This window comes from Puma concolor, chromosome A1, assembly GCF_028749965.1.
Source record: "Puma concolor isolate L17-30 chromosome A1, mPumCon1.1.hap2, whole genome shotgun sequence".
Taxonomy (NCBI): domain Eukaryota; kingdom Metazoa; phylum Chordata; class Mammalia; order Carnivora; family Felidae; genus Puma; species Puma concolor.
Genome location: NC_141667.1, coordinates 234,407,227 through 234,424,199, shown reverse-complemented (window position 1 = coordinate 234,424,199; position 16,973 = coordinate 234,407,227). Strand labels below are relative to the sequence as shown.

Genomic DNA, 16,973 nt, shown 5'->3' with positions numbered 1-16,973 from the left:
GTAAGCTTAACACCCCGGTGCACACTCCCTAGGTGATGCCCACACAAACAAGGGACAAGTTTAGGAATATCCGCTTAGAAGTCTCTGCCAGTTGCTGAGGATAAGAAGGAATCCAAAATTCCACTTCATCTGGTATTCACCAGTTATTTTAATGCTATTAAAAATTCAAAAGAGGGGGGCGCCTGGGTGGCGCAGTCGGTTAAGCGTCCGACTTCAGCCAGGTCACGATCTCGCGGTCCGTGGGTTCGAGCCCCGCGTCAGGCTCTGGGCTGATGGCTCAGAGCCTGGAGCCTGTTTCCGATTCTGTGTCTCCCTCTCTCTCTGCCCCTCCCCCGTTCACGCTCTGTCTCTCTCTGTCCCAAAAATAAATAAACATTGAAAAAAAAAAATTAAAAAAAAAAAAATTCAAAAGAGGAGCGCCCTGGAGTGGCTCAGTGGGTTAAGCGTCTGACTTCCGGTCATGATCTCACGGTTCATGGGTCCGAGCCCCGCGTCGGGCTCTGTGCCGACAGCTGGGAGCCTGGAGCCCGCTTCGGATTCTGTGTCTCCCTCTCTCTCTGCCCCTCCCCCACTCGTGCTCGGTCTCTCTCTGTCTCAAAAATACACCAACACTAAAAAAAATTTATTTTTAATTCAAAAGAAATGTTCCAGTTCTACTATCTTAGCCTCCGAATGTGCCGAAGAGTAAAAGGGGAAAAGATTCTGCTATTTCCTCTCAGCTCGTTAGGAATCTTGAGTCAAAAAGGACCCAACCACCCTTTTCCTCCTTTCTTTTATTCCTAACGTTTTCTAACAACTAACTTGAGGTGAATCAAAAGCATAGCTAAAACACGGCTCAGCAGTGGATCACATTTAAAAAAAAAAAAGAAGAAATTTCTGTGCATTTTATTTATGGTTCTTAATTTCAACAAAGATGAATTAGCTGAGCCATAGTTCTGAAAGTTTTAAAATACATTTATGTATTTATTGGGCTCCAGGAAACTATACAATTTAAGTCTGAACCTCTCTAACTTAGATACATGAGCCAGTCAGCCATATCAACCCAATTAAGAAGTTGAAGCTCCTTAAAACACATTCAAACCTCAAAAGTAAACTCACGCTTTGGTTGTGTCCATACGCAGACATGTCCTTTACCTAGAGCCTAAAATTTAAATACCAAGAATTATCCTATATAGTCAAGAGTAATGTGCATATCAATCACCTAATCTCTTGACGGCCACGCATAGATGCCACCATGCAAATATGTTACTATGTAACTCAAAATAAGATTCTAAAAATTCATGCAATTTGAACGCCCTTTATTCAAATGTCACTAACTAAAATTCCTATCTACAATGGAATCTAGGTGTCAGGTACCCAAAATACATTTATATAAAAACATATTTCATGGGGCGCCTGGGTGGCTCAGTCGGTTAAGCGTCCGACTTCGGCTCAGGTCACGATCTCGCGGTCCGTGAGTTCGAGCCCCGCGTCAGGCTCTGTGCTGACAGCTCGGAGCCTGGAGCCTGCTTCGGATTCTGTGTCTCCCTCTCTCTCTGACCCTCCCCCGTTCATGCTCTGTCTCTCTCTGTCTCAAAAATAAATAAACGTTAAAAAAAATTAAAAACGTATTTCAAACTTCTAGTAATTAAAGAAAGATCCATGTATCTATCTGCCAATTTTAGCTTCTGTCTGACAGTGTGAAGTAGAATTATTCTATTTGTGTCCTAGTGCACATAACTCCCATATATCTTTCTGAACTATTTCTAAGTTAAATGTTCTGTTTTAACCAACAAACGCCCAATCTGGGCCCGACACAGGTAAGCTACTCGGTCTGTTGACTGAAGAAAAAAAAAAAAAAAAAAAGAGAGAACTTCTGATGGATATGCACATTTTGTAGCAGATAATTTCAAGCAACAACATATTTTTTTTATAAATGAAGCATCACTGAAAAAGTTAAAGCTTTCGTTTCTGATCTGTCTGTGATTGGTTTAAAAAATGTCTCAAACGGAGAATAAGTCAAATGGTCAACAAACATCTACTGAAGAGTTGAGGCACTCTCTGAGACTTGAGAGTAGTCCAGGAGGAGACAGAGCTCAGTAAACTTACTCTGTAAGTAACACGGGAGAAGGAGTTCAGGTACCACCGAAGAAATCGGAAAAAGACAGCAAGAGAGTTAATGTCTCCATAGTTTTACTTTGGTTGACCTCATTCCCCAAACCCTATTTTAAATCTTTTAAGTTTATTTGAGAGAGAGAGAGAGAGAGAGAGAGGGAGGGAGAGTGAGAACACAAGCTGAGCAGAGAGAGGGAGAGAGAAAGAGAATCCCAAGCAAACTCCACAGTGCCAGTGCGGAGCCCAACGTGGGGCTCAAACTCATGAACCGTGAGATCATGACCTGAGCCGAAATCGAGAGTCTGACGCTTCACCGACTGAGTCATTCAGGCACCCTCCCCAAACCACATTTTAACAGCATTATTCAAACCCAACTTCATACTATTATATTCCCACACAATTATTTTCTCAGAGTTCCTAGGACTATCCTAAGTAGAACTGAAATTTTAGATTCATTATTATCAAAACAAAAATTAAAAACATCTATAAAAAACTATGTTTTCTACAAACATTGAACTTTATACTTTTCTCTGAATAGCTTAGTTATTTTTCACGTATTTGCACGTCAGGTTAGCACAAATACGGGAATAGATCCACAAATGGGTATGCCTACCCCTAAATGAGCAAAATCATACAAAATCTCAGTAGATCTCACTGTGTTTGGGGCTAAATATCCACAGTGGTAAAGAAGATATTCGAGCTTAGTAACTTCTCCATACTTCTGTTCTTAGAAAATTGAAATGATATTCAGATGAGAAATCAGACGTGTGGCAACAGCTACTTCTTCGGAACCCTAGAGTTCATGAGCTAACTTTTACTGTCAGAATCCAAGGCCTCAGACAAAGGATTGAAACACATGGTGAAGAAACGCTGACATTGCAGGAAGAATCTAGAAAACCAAACAGCCACTTCTGTTTATGCTAGAATTGTGTCTTTCTTATTTTTTTAGCAAGCCGATTTTGCTTTTGTTTTCGTTTTTGTTGAATAGCAATTTCCCCCAACGCTCCTCAAGTGGGGTCAAACAAACATTATGGTATGACGATCATTCTTGGGCAGTCTCAATAATACCTTCTTGTTGCACGTATCGATTCTATTCCTGTTCTTCAAATCAGCTCCCACCAACTGTCCTTAGCATCATCCCTCTAGACTAAACAAAAATGGGAAAAGGGCAGGCAGGACTGTCACCAACAGGATGCAAGGAAACGCCATACAACGACCAGAAGGGAGGGATGTACCGTTCAGCAAATACACGGTGAGCATCGACTACCACGTGCACCACGCCCCGAAGACACAGAGAAGCTCTCAGCCGGCTCGTGGTTAAGAGAAGCGACACATGTACGCACGCCTGGCAAAGTCACGATGGTGTACGAGGTGTGGTTCATACTGAAGAGGGAGAAAGGGGTCTGAATGCGGCAGTTAGGAGTGCTCGCGGCAGAGAAGCTGACACACGAGCTGAGCCTTGGGGGATAAGGAAGGACTTCTGGAGGGGGGGCAGCAAACGGGTGGGAGCGCGTTTCAAATGAATGGAAGGGCATGGGTAGCGATCACCAGGGCAGGGAAGGTCTCCCATCACGTCCAGCGTTCACAAAACACGAAGAAGCTGAATTAGCCAAAGTCTAGGAATTCTCGGTTGAAAACAAGAGACTGCAGTTCAAAGCTGAGTGTCAAAAAAGGCGAAGATAACCTGTCCCTGTGCTCCCCAGACTACAAACCAGAGAGAAAAATGATGACGTGGTTAGCACTGAGTAAGGAAGAAGAGTAGATAGTGCCCCCTTTTTCCCACGGGAGGGAAAGTCTTTGCGCCAAATACGGCTGCGTATTCCGTTTGCAAACTTCCATCTCTGTCCATTAAAGAATCGCGAGTCCAAGTATAATAATCGCGAGTTTCAGTATAACAGGTATACCTGAAAGTTATGCAGGAAACAAACTGTCCTTACCTTGCTTTGGAATGATTATGGTGACAGGGACGCCAGAACCACCTGACTGTAGGTTGAGGGATACCATAAATGGTACAAGTCAGGGTCTGTCTGCTGCCCAGGGGGTAGAGGGTCGGGTCTGGAAAGGACGACACAGCCTTTTCATAAATCTGGGGTTTCACTGGAAGGGAGATGAACAGGACAGAAGTCAAGAGCTGTACGGTGACTTTCTCCCGGGCCACAGCCTGAAGGACCACATTCCCACTGGTTTTGATGTCAGGGAAACAAACACATATTTGCTGGCATTACAGCTATTTTTTTTTTTTTTAAAGTAGAATCGCTTTGATAACAGTAGAGAATTGATTCCATGGTATGGATATCATGACTACAGTTATAACAAAAACATTTATTGCTTATGGAAGATAACAAGCAGACATGAAATCGTTTTGATGGGGGCATATGTGATTTTTAAAATAATTACTTAAAAGGGGCGCCTGGGTGGCTCAGTCAGTTAAGCATCCGACTTCAGCTCAGGTCATGATTTCACAGCTGGTGAGTTTGAGCCCCACATCGGGCTCCGCACTGACCGCACAGAGCCCGCCTCTAAGCCTCTGTCTCCCTCTGTCTGCTCCTCCCCCGCTCTTTCTCTCTCTCAAAAATAAGCAAACATTTAAAAAGAAATAAAATAATTACTTAAAAAGTTGGTTTAACTTGATGTTGTTATATCGACTTTTGATTTACAAGTTTTCCTGACCTTCACCCCTCCCCGAAACCAGAAGGAAGCGTGAACGGTCAACTTACCATTTACAATTAAGGTGGTGGTAAGGTTTTTAAACACATTTGACTGCTTTATGGCCAGCAAGATTGTGTAATCCCCTGCATCTTCCGCAGCAACGTCTTTGATGATTAATGAGTAGCCAAGAACCAAATAGCGAGCCGATTTCTCGGTCACAGGGAACCCATCTTTTAACCTGTGGTTAAGGGCATGATCAGGAAGTCATTCCACACTGCCTCTCCGATAGCACTTTAACACTGTCATTTACGTTTGTGAGCTCAAGGTGATACATACGTTGGTCTCAACGTTCATTTAAAAAATTTAGACACTAAGTTTCCAGGGAAACCAGGTGGGGTTTTTAAGCTGAGACACACAGAGTGCTGGGGTGGCTCACTTGGAAGGGTGCCTGACTCTTGATCTCAGGGTCATGAGTTCAAGCCCCACGCTGGGTGTGGAGATTACTTAAATGAAGAAAAAACTTAAAAAAAAAAAAAACCTAAACTGAGACACACTTCACATTTATTGGCAAGGAGGAAGAAGTACCTTGAAGGAAGAAAGAAAAAGTGATAGTTTAAGGTACCCACAGGGGTGCCGCTGGTCACCATGTGACTTAAGTATTAACCCAGAAGCACTGGCTGATCCCCTCCAGATGTTTTTCAGAGTTTTCCACGACGCTTCATCGGCAGCACAAGGGCCATTGTAAGTCAGATCAACTAGATCATTTCTCCAGATAAAAAATAAAAATAGACTTTTCTATTGTGGTCTCATGTGGAGTTCTTATTAGTTGTATAAATGGTCACACCAGTTGTCCCTTTCATAAACTATAGTGAAACCAAGATTATCAAGATCTTTCCCCCGAGGGAGAACAGTTAAGGCACAAAACTCGCAAACAAAAGGTACAAAACTTAATTTTTTTTTTTTTTTTTTTTACTTTAAATATATCAACGCCTAGACATCCTGCAATTGCAAACAGAACTGAGAGTCGGGAGACTGAATGCCACCCTGTGCTGTGCACCCAACTCATCCGTTCGGACATCACGTTTCTTCAAGTTTTCTAGACTTTCTCAAAGATTTAACTCTAAAAAATTCTACGATTTCATTACATTGCACTGTTCTTCAGCTGGGCATTTTAAAATCTCTTAGTTTACTGTGTTCCGCATAAAGGTAGATGCCAACAGTTCATACCCATGCAAGTTCTGCAGGCAAATTCTCATCACTAGAGAGTCTCAGTTCTAAGACAGTCCAAATGGCTATGCTCGACTTTACGACTGCAACTACGATCTTAGTTTACTTTTATTTCCCATTAGCCAGTCGGTGGTTTCGAAGATGGGCTGTGTGTGTGTTTTCAGTCCCGGCTTCAGAGTTACCGAAGAAAGTAGCACTGTTTAACAGGCGGGGATACTCTCAGATCCTTTGGAAAGAGCAAATGTAGTGCCTAGAGTGATTCAGTTCCTCTTAGGGAATAACGGACACTCATGGGAAATGGACTTTTGGACTTTCGGTACATCATAGAACAAACGGAAATCTCTCTTTTACTGCGATGGCATGGAGGGGCATAGCAGAGTTTAACGTTCTCTTTAACTCCCTATTAACTATTTGAGGAAACGGAGAACAAATCACGCAATCACGCACCAGCAAAGTAAGGGCTGGTGGAGGTGATTCTACGGTGGTACCGCTTCTATATTGTCTGGGTTGTTTTCCTAATCGGTTTCGCACCAGACTCTTTGTTTAAAGTGTAACGGTCTGGGCCAAAGATACTGGTGTTCAGAAATGATTTCACAGAATGACTGCAGATTATCAACAGATTACATTGTTTTATATCAGGTGTTGTGCGAACATTAAAAAAAAAAACAAAAAACCTGCTTCAGGAGTTTCTGAATATGCAAACTTTGAGCCAAAAAAAACCCCTTAATTAGTTCAAGTAGGTCCATTCGTCCGCCCCTGCAACTGAATAAGTCTTGTCTCTATTAATGTTTGTTTAATTTTAAAACAAGACTGGAACTTTCATCCCAGCTCTGTATAAAAGAATTATTTTCAGATAATAAAAGAATTATTATCCTCATTACAAGGGCCTGCTTCTTCAGGGTTACTAGAGCATGTTACATATTCAAGATGCTTCCTATCCATTGCCCAACACACTCCATTCAAAGGACATTGACATCATAGAGAGGCTTAGAGTTGCAGAAATTTAGTCACAGGGAACGAACGGCTAACCTGAACTGAGAACTCAGAAACACCGAATCCCTTGCTCTGTCCTGTGACACACCGTGTCGCCTCCCCTCCGGCCCAGTCTACCTCCTTCCGTCCCGGCCCAGAAATCCACAGAGTTCTCTGCTTTCTACCGCTGTCTGGGGAACTTATTATCTTGCTGTTTTTTTCAGGAATTCAAGTCACTGGGCTCCTGCATCTTCCTACTTAACACGGCATATCTTAAACTGATAGGAAAATAATTATGGTCCTACCACAGGACTTCTGGCGAGGGAAATGCCTTCACTTTCATAGACAGCCTGTAAGACCGCTTGCCAGCAACAGTTTCCAACACTTGCTGTTTTCGATGTTTCACAGTGATGAACGCTTTATCTTTGAAAGGAGAGGTGATAAAATAGATTAGAAAAGACTATGTTTATCTTGACCAGAACAAAAACAACCCAACTCACTGCCTCATTCAAGGACGGTTGCGAGCAATGACCCAATGGCACTGAATTCTGACCAAGCCTATCGATGAGCCCCAATATCGATCCAGGAATAAAATAATTTAGAAGCACTCCAACCGGTGAAAACACTTCGCATCAAATGGCTGCAAGCAAAACAGAAAAGCAGAGGCAGGGCAACAGAAAGCAGAACACCTCACATATCCACATCACAGTAAGAGAAGAGTACAGAGACTTCTAAAAACCTGCTTGCCCAACGTGAGTATGATGGGAGAAAGTCTTCGGGCACCTGAAAATAACCGATCTGATTTCAAAAACTGACTGGAGAAAGTCAAAAGAATCCCAAAAGGGGCGCCTGGGTGGCTCAGTCGGTTAAGCGGCCGACTTCGGCTCAGGTCATGACCTCGCGGTTCGTGAGTTCGAGCCCCGCATCGGGCTCTGTGCTGACAGCTCAGAGCCTGGAGTCTGCTTCGGATTCTGTCTCCCTCTCTTTCTCTGCCTCCCTCCCTCCCTCTCTCCCTCTCTATCTCTCTCAAAAATAAACATTAAAAAAAATTAAAGGAAAAAGAATATCAAAGGCCACTGTCAGCATTGTTCCATAGATTCTGCCCCTCACCGTTTTTCAACAATGGAAATAAGTAAGGTTTTCAGGGACTGTTAAGTATTTTCTTTACAGAATTTGCCTGTTGGAATTAAGCGACAACATTAGGATTTCATGAGACTAAAACCAGGGATAAAAAAAAAAAATCACATCAATTCTAAGTAATTTATCACACCACATTTTCATTTCCCTAAATCCTAGGGGTACCTGAGAGATTTCCCCCAGAGAATAAAGGAAAATCTGTCCATGTTTTTCTGGTTTGCTCATATGGAAGATGAAAAAAAGAATTTAATAGAGATTATAACATGATCTTACTGAATTATTAACCACAGTTTACTGGAAAGGAAAAGATCCTCTGTCCAATTCGAAAATATTAAATTTAAAGAGCACTTAAAGCGATTTGCTTTTTGGCAGAGGCTAGGAGGGGGAGCAAATTGTATCGCTCATGATAGGGTGCCTCTTGGCCAAAAGAGAATGTACATTTTTATAGTGCCTGCCCCAAACCCACCATGATCAGAAAGTCGAGGATGAATTTGCTTACCATATACGTGCACTGAGGTGTTAACGGATTTGAATGACGGGCCACTCTTCACATGACAAGTATAAAGTCCTTTGTCTCTGTTCTGCACATTGTATATCATAAGAACACTGTAGAACACATTAGCGTCGGAACTGCGTCGGCCAATTCGTTGCCTTATAGAAGCTCTCTTCTTTGCCTAGAAAGAAAATGTATAACAAATGTAGAAACAGTCTTGTTCACGCACAAGGGTACAGCATTTCTCAGGTTATGACGGAGAGCAACATTTTATGCCGAGAAGCAAACCCATCTAATGGCAAGATGTTTGGAAACTCTCTGTCTCCATGCGTTTCGAATACCTGCCCCAGTAACATTTGTTAGCACTTCGTTTTCTCCAGACGGACGTTCACGTGCGTTATCTCAACAGTTTCTCCCAACAACCCGGGGAGACGGGCAGCCTTGCTGCCCTCTGACAGGTGAAGAAACTGAAGTGTCAGAGACCACGATGGGCTGGAAACTCAGGCCTTCTGAGTGTCAATCTAGTGCCTTCCCTCTAAGCACACAGCCCTCTAAACAGTCCCCAGTTCTCTGCGCGTAGATATCACTAACTCAGGCAATCGTTATCTTTAGTGCCTGGCATAATGACTGCTTCTCGAATAGAACACCACGTGGGTTTCCTTTTGCTCTCTTCCTAGAAATGAAGGAGACAGTCCCGTGTCCTGGCTGCACGTACTAAGCTGTAACCGTCCTGGCCTCGCGATCTCGCTCTTTGGGCGATGCTCTCCAACTTTGGCCAAATCACACCAAATGGATCTGAGGACGTGCAAAGCCACCTACCCACTGGCGGTGGCAGCGGTGGGATGTTGTCCCGTGTTTGCCTCACTGAACACCAAGAGCAGGCCCCGGGGCTCAGCGGGTGTAAATTGGCCACAATGACTCCTTCCTGGTTTTGAGAAGATGAGATCACCTTGCCTTTTCCTTTCATTGTTCCTTCCCCGCCCCCGTGTTTCAGCATTACATTTTATAACACATAATATGTTTTTTCTCCCTCTCCATCCTTCCCCATGAGGAGGCATGGAAAAGAAAGACTTTGGAAGCTGTGCAGAACTGGTCTTTGGGTGTTAAACTTAGCACTCGTCTGTGCCATGTTTAAGAAACTTCTACCCACCTGTCCTTGCATTGCCCTGTTGAAACAGACACACGGTTAGGCCACTGTCTTCCTTCTCAGCAGAAACCGGAAGGAAGATGGCAATCACCACCGTCAAAAATCAGACAGTCGGTCCCCTAAATAGAGTTACGGAAAAGCCCTCGGTCTTTGTAGGTATTACTTCTGTCTTCTCGCTTAGAGAACTCTTGCCTTCTCAAAGTTGAATAACATTGGTATTGTTTCTGTCTTTGGAAAACAGCTGATCCTGGGGTTCAGATATCTGCTTTGGTCTAACACTGCAGCCATCAGCCACACCTAGCTTCAAAATTAAAATAAAAGGGGCACCTGGGTGGCTCCATCAGCTGAGCGTCTGACTTCTGTGGCTCAGGTCATGATCTCACAGTTTTTGAGTTTGAGTCCCATGTCAGGCTCTGTGCTCAGGGCTCAGAGCCTGGAGCTGCTTCTCTCTCTCTCTCTCTCTCTCTCTCTCTCTCTCTCTCTCTCTCTTTCTCTCAAAAAGTAAGACAAACATAAAAATTTTGAAAAAATAAAGTTTAAAAATCCAATTCCTTACTCACACCAGCCACATTCTGGGTGCTCATTAGTCATATGGGGCTAGTGGTTACTATATTAGGCAGCAAACATCTTTCAATCACAGAAAGTTCTACTAGACAGCGCCATCTTAGAAGGTAACTGGCCGTCAGTAGATGTATCATCACACTCTTAGAGTAGAGCCACTAGCAGGGCAAGAGTTTCTTCCCTCCTGGCGTTTATTGAGAATATTTGATTTCTACCAAAACCCAGAAACATCACCGAGCTTGGGCTATGCTGCGTCAATCATACTAACACACGGCAAGCGGGTGCCGCGGGGACAGTTCGAGTTTCTTAACCGTTGATCACAGACTCCCCATCTACACATTTTCAGACGATTGTTTGCAAGGATGTTTGCTTTGAATGAGGAAACCCGACTTGGCCTTTGTTCTTCTCGTTTTTCTGAAGGACAGCACTGCCCCTTTGTCACTTCACAGACGGAGTACGGGATGGCTGGGCTGTAATATCTCCCCTTTCCAAACACGCTCCGATCAGGTGCCTGACTGTCGGCCAGTATCTTCAATTAATGCGCTGACAACAACTTTTTGTTGTTGTTCTTACAAAAGACAGTCCCTGCCTGGCATCTAGTGATAAATTTCTCTCTCATCTCTAAACCCCAGAGAAAGTTTCCAGGGATGAGACAATCCCCTCTTCCACCCGGAATCATGCGATAGAAATACCAGCCTAGACACTTCAAAACAAAACCTCCAGACATCAAAAGACCGTATCTGTGCACACATACTCCCAAAAGTCAGACCAGGAAAGCATCCCAGCAAACCCACAGCTTCCCTGTTGACTCCAACGGCCACAGGAGTCGGAATATCCTGATTTTTCCCACCTCAAAAACGCACTGGCATTTCACTCGCCAAAAATAAATATCGCCCTATGGGAGAAATAGAAAAAAACGTCACTCACTTCACCGGGATAACTCCAGGTCATTTGAACTCTTGTGTTCAAGGCAGTGGTAGTTGTACAGTTGAGAGTAAGAGTGTGACCTCGTAGCAACTTGACTGGGCTTGGAGTGTTTATTTGGGCATCTATGATTGTATTGGCTGCAAGAACAAGAAATGAGATTTTTTTTTTTTTAATCAAAGTTTCAGGGGCGCCCGGGTGGCTCAGTCGGTTAAGCGTCCGACTTCAGCTCAGGTCATGATCTCATGGCCCGTGAGTTCGAGCCTCGTGTCGGGCTCTGTGCTGACAGCCCAGAGCCTGGAGCCTGTTTCAGATTCTGTGTCTCCCTCTCTCTCTGACCCTCCCCCGTTCATGCTCTCTCTCTCTCTCTGTCTCAAAAATAAATAAACGTTAAAAAAAAATTTTTTTAATCAAAGTTTCACTAAGCAGATACACGCTGGAGTATTTTGGCTCACGTCCATGCCTCTGGAACACCACTTACTTTGTCGATAGGTAAGATAGTTTGTCTTGTACAGATGTCCGTTGACTGTTGTTTCACATGCCAGAAGCCCTATTTCTCTGTATGTGGCGTTTGCTATTATGAAACCCTTCCTGCTGTCCCAGGTTATTCGTTTTCCATCAGGGATCAGAGTATCATGTGGAAACTGAAAAGAAAGAGATGGGCTTGAACAAAATCGCACCAGCACCGTGGCGATACGGCTTCACCGATGGCTTCTGAAAACATAATTTTCACCGAAGATGCAAACAGCACAGGTAAAAACTCTAGTTTGTGCTAAATGGCTTTTTCGTTTTCTTCGCATGTAGCAAGAAACACATGATGATGACAAATTATAGTAATTATTATAAGAATTCATTATCAGCCTCAGTGACGAGCCGCACCCACCCAGGACGGACCCAGCTGTCATGTCGGACTTCCAGTGGGAGCCCTTATCACTTGGCCTCCGGGAATCAGCCTTGCAATAGACTGGCCTGATATTCGGTAGAGAAACCACTGAGGAATTTTTCCTCTGGGGCTGCCAGGTTACCCTCCCGAGTCCCATCATCTGGAGCTTTTAATAAGCCATAACTTGTCCTCCCATTTTTGCATGGCTTAGTAAAGAGGTGGCTGTCCTAAGAGGACCGTAGATAATTCCAAGTCCTTGGAGATGCACACCATTGACTTGGCTCTCGCTGGGGTTATCGTCTGGGAGGGAAAACGCCAATGAAACGGACAGCAGACACAGCTGCAAACAGATGCAGAGTGCTGTCATGAATGAAGTGCTCTCAAATTCTCAGAAGCATTCCCAAACACAGGGAGTCCAAACGGAAGAAAGGAATCCATGATTTGATTGGCCCTTATGCCTTCTGCTGGACGCCAAGGACTTTATTTTTGAAGACGGCGATATAAACAACCCGCCTCGAGGTCAGGCTTTATTAAGGGGCATTGCTACATACTGAGGGGTCCAGCCAAATTCCCCCGATGCCAGATCGCCAGCCCAATTTCAGAGGCAGAGCACCCTGGCTACCACTGTGACTTATCTCCCGCTAAAAAAGGAAAAAGAACCAGACTACCTTCCCACAACAGATTATAAAGGAAAAGGCCAAACTGCCCTGAAGAAGTTTCAGATCTTTTCTGTCTTCTTTTAAGAAAGTGCACCTTGCGTTCGCTCCTCTGTTTATCAATTATTTATATTGCTTGCTGAAGGAGCTAATCTGGCCGGGATTTGTGACTCTATGGCAGAAATTCCTATGTGAAAAGTCACCAGTGCCCTGTCTCCGAGAGCACGTCTGTGTTGGTCTATGTCTGTGTTTCTTAACTCTGAGAGGAACTGCAGCCTGTTTCTGAAGACCTGCACGCAAGTGAGGGATGCACTTCGTGTTTCAGTAAATCGTGATTCCATCTGCAAACTTAGGAATGCCAGGTGGAAGAGAAAGAACCTTCTCCTCTAATTCGGTGCACACGATGAAGGGAAAAGCTCAGGAAAATTGAAGTCAGGGATTGAAATTTCTGATGCCTTAACAGCAGGTGAACGCAGGGGCGCCTGGGTGGCTCAGTCTGACTCTGGGTTTCGGCCCAGGTCGTGACCTCCCGGTTCGTGGGTCCGAGCCCTGCATCGCGCTCCGTGCTGACAGTGCCGGGCTTGCTTGGGATGCTCTCTCTCCCTCTCCCTCTCTCTGCTCCTCCCCTACTCGGGCTCGCTCGCTCTCTCTGTCCAATAAATAAAGCTAAAACAGCGTAGCTTTTTGCTGAATGTAAAAGGAATGTAAAAGGAAGGTTTGCTGAGGGACTTCTCAGCCCAACTGAAAAATATACTGAAGTTTCCTTTAAGGTTTTCGACTAAGATTCTCTTACTCTCATCTACCCTTACCGCCACTAATAGTATTCCATTGACAAAGAAACTTTGTTCAGAGGTGACAAGAGCTCATCAGCTACGGTGGTGGCTACGTGTGTCGTAAAGGGACAGGAGGATGAGCGGCCTCGAAAGAAAGGACTGTACGGGAGGCTGTCTCCAGGTGACCTTGGCTCTGCCACCGCTGGCCATGGGGAGAGGAGAGGGAGGGGACAGCAAGTTAAAAGGGTTAAGAGGAGAAGCGGGGGGCGGGGGGCGCGGAGATCTTAGAGCAACTTTAGGGCAACACAGACTCGTTCCAGTATATACGGGGCAAACCCAAACCCCTATTAGGACACTATGCCTTGCTCTCTTGCTTGTGTGTATTAGCGATCTTAGGTAGAAAAACCGAGAAAACAAACTTCCTCCTCAAATTTGTACACGTGGGAACCTGGGAGTGTTTCTTACAACAGACCAGCGATCTGCGTTAGAGCAAAAAGGCAAGGGGCTTGCACGAAACAGAGACGTTCTATATTAATCACAGAGAGATTATTACGTCAAACTAAGAGGAATGGATACCATGCTTGATAAGAAATATCACTGGATAATCAATCAAGCATTGAGTATTAAAGTGTTAGACAGATACCCTCGAATGGGGGCTCAGTTTGGGCCAGGAACAGTTCCAAGGGCTTTTAATGTATCACCTCAGCTACTTCCTGACATCCACGTGAGGCGGCTGCTACTGTAATCACCCCTATCTCTCCAGTGAGGATACTGAGGTGGAGGGAGTTCTGATAACTAGCCAGTTTGCCCAGCAGGTTAAGTGGTCGGGTGGTAAGAATCCAGGCAGCGTGCCACAGGGCTCTGCTCTTAACCATGCTGGCCTTTCTCCTGTACCAACTAAACCATTAGCAAAGGTGGCAAGGTCATGGAAGGAGGAGTCAAAATACGGATTCCGATGGCCATTGTGGCCTGCGGTGGGAGGGTCTTCAACTCCTCCAGAACCTCAGTTTTTCCTTCCACCAGTTGGGTTAGCTCCTCTGGCCATTTCCAGCTCTGAAATATACTGCTTTTCAACATGGGTGGTGACACACGGATACAATGGAAGCCAAGACCTGTCACCGATGGACTATATTGAGGGCTTCTATCAAATCAGTAATGTAGGAAAGTGAAGGCAAGGGAAGAAGACGCTTCCATCATACTCCAGGATTCAAGGTCAACAGTGATAGCGAAAATCACTCTGAACTTTTCCAACTCGACTACCACCATCACCAAACTCCTCCGGAGTACCCACAGTGTGAGCCGTCGTGCTGGGTGCTGCCTTGGTGCTGCCTTGGGACAGCCTTAACTTCCCCCTTTAAAGCTCAAAGCTCCTAGGAGTCACCACAGCTTTCCACCTGGGGAGTTCTTGTCCGACTTTCAACCCTAGTCCACTCCCAAACTCTTATTGCCGATGAATTAGCCGGAATGTCACATTTTAGTCCTTGTCTTTATTAGATTCGACTCCAAATCTTTTTCCTTCTCCACGTGCATAATTTATAGCACGGTATAAAGAATAAAAAAATCTCAAGCATAACTTTCTCTCCCCCTCTTTTCCCTTTTCCTAAGCAGCTAAGTTTGGATGCCCAGCAGGAGATAAGCTTGTTGTTACCAGGAACTTCGCGACTCAAACTAAAGGTGGTGGCTCCATAGGCACTTGTCTCATCGTTCCGTCCTCAGCAAAAATCTAGATTAACCGCTCTCTGCCAAGCTACTGACTCACAGAAGCAAGAGAACTGGGTTTTTTTCCCCCACATCTGCAGACATTTGGATTTGTGGCAATATAGAAACATTCCCACAATTTTAGTTCTTTCATTATATTCACACACATTTATGCCCACGTTATCATTTTATTTCATTTAAATACATGCATGGGTAGGACGTCTAGCACTTATCCTTTATAGTCAAAAGACACTCCAGAAAAGTCCACTGAGCAGCCCGAATGTCTGTAAGAAAACCATTCCAGAGCGATAAAATGACGAATTCACCGTGCTCATTTGCAGTAAAGGTATTCTGAGAGAAGCATTGCTCGGCTTTACCTTTTTTAAAGTAACAGTGACGTTAGGTGACGTGACCCGGCAGGGGATGACGACCTCCCTTCCTTCAGTCATATATATAATTTCGGGTATTTCACTGTGCATCTCTAAGAAAGGTCTATCTGTATCTGAATGAGAAGAAAATGCAAAAAAAAAAACAAAACAAAACATACATATAAGTGGTTGTATGAAGAACGTGTAGGCATTATGGCTGGTGAAACAGTATGGTCATGTCAAAGGTCCCCCATCACGTGACCCATAAATTCACACATTCTCGTCTCTGAATTTGGCCCTCTGTTTTTGCCCAGGAAAAGAATGCTTCTATAGCGAACCAGGTTCCTTCTTCTGTTCCTGGCCTGGGGTCAGATTGCCCCTGATGCCCCGATATGCAATTGTGAAACGGGCGGGGTGGCGGTGGGTTTAGGTCACTATGGGGAAGAAACCGTGAAAGTGCAGGGAAAAAGCAAGGAGAGTATTCTGCATGAACTTCTTGCCACAGCTACGCTAAGTGCCTCAGGAAGCGCCCTCCGGAGCCTTTGTAAGGAGTCAAAGGGCCCTGGATGCGATGGTCGGTTGACTTTGGAGCACAGATGACTGGCAGATAGAGGTAATGCAGACGTATCAACTTGGAGACAGGATTCGCATTTGAATGACAGAAGCCTGACTTCAAGACCATCCCCGGCAGAGTAATCATGAGTGAGAAGCTCTGAGCTGCTTAGGACAAGGGGAAAGGCTGGAGAAGCAGTGCTGAAGACCACATTCACTTCACAGGCACATCAGAGGTCTCTGGCACGCACTACGTATCTACGAATGGCATAACGTGTGCCAGTGCATGCAAAAGGACTGGAAAAGGCTTTAAACCATCACCCAGATACCACCCTTAAAAAGTATGGCATCTGGCCAAGTCTCAGAGGCCAGAAGGATTCAAACCACCTGTTCAGCTTCCCTGTGGTTCCTCTGGGGACCAGAAAGGCATCATATGTCTTAGAAACATTTGCACGGTCTACCTTGCCCTTGCCCTCAAGAGCCCGCTGCCATTTCACGACCTCTTCAGGAGTCGCTGTGCTCCCATCTACTGCCCTCGACTCCAGCCTTACACGCCCAGATGGAAAGAACCCCAGTGTCTACTCTCTCCATCTGGGCCTGAAAGACCCAACTAGGTCCCCACCTGCTTGCTGTACTTTAGGAAGCTCGCTCTGGATGCCGGATGGAGAATGGAAAGAAACAGAGGAAGAAGTAGGCAGTGGTTGCCTAGACTAGCTGGTGGCCATGAGGTTGTCATGGGGAGAACCGTGTCCCCCCAAAACACACAAGGTTGAAGCCCTGACCCCCAGGACTTCAGAGTGTGACCTCAAATGGAACCACTGCCCATGAAATTATCAGTT

General features: G+C 44.9%; 1 protein-coding gene across 1 annotated transcript in view; it reads right to left on the bottom strand.

Annotated features, from left to right (window-relative positions):
• The window catches only part of FLT1 (fms related receptor tyrosine kinase 1), a 176,805-nt gene that overhangs the window by 109,943 nt on the left and 49,889 nt on the right, over window positions 1-16,973 (bottom strand). Inside the window, exons 5-11 of the mRNA XM_086714524.1 lie at window positions 15,592-15,716; window positions 11,686-11,848; window positions 11,208-11,344; window positions 8,579-8,753; window positions 7,248-7,365; window positions 4,812-4,981; window positions 4,032-4,191 (exon numbers count right to left, since the gene is read on the bottom strand). Of these exons, the coding sequence (XP_086570650.1) occupies window positions 4,032-4,191; window positions 4,812-4,981; window positions 7,248-7,365; window positions 8,579-8,753; window positions 11,208-11,344; window positions 11,686-11,848; window positions 15,592-15,716 (1,048 nt within the window). The remainder of the gene's footprint in view (window positions 1-4,031; window positions 4,192-4,811; window positions 4,982-7,247; window positions 7,366-8,578; window positions 8,754-11,207; window positions 11,345-11,685; window positions 11,849-15,591; window positions 15,717-16,973) is intronic.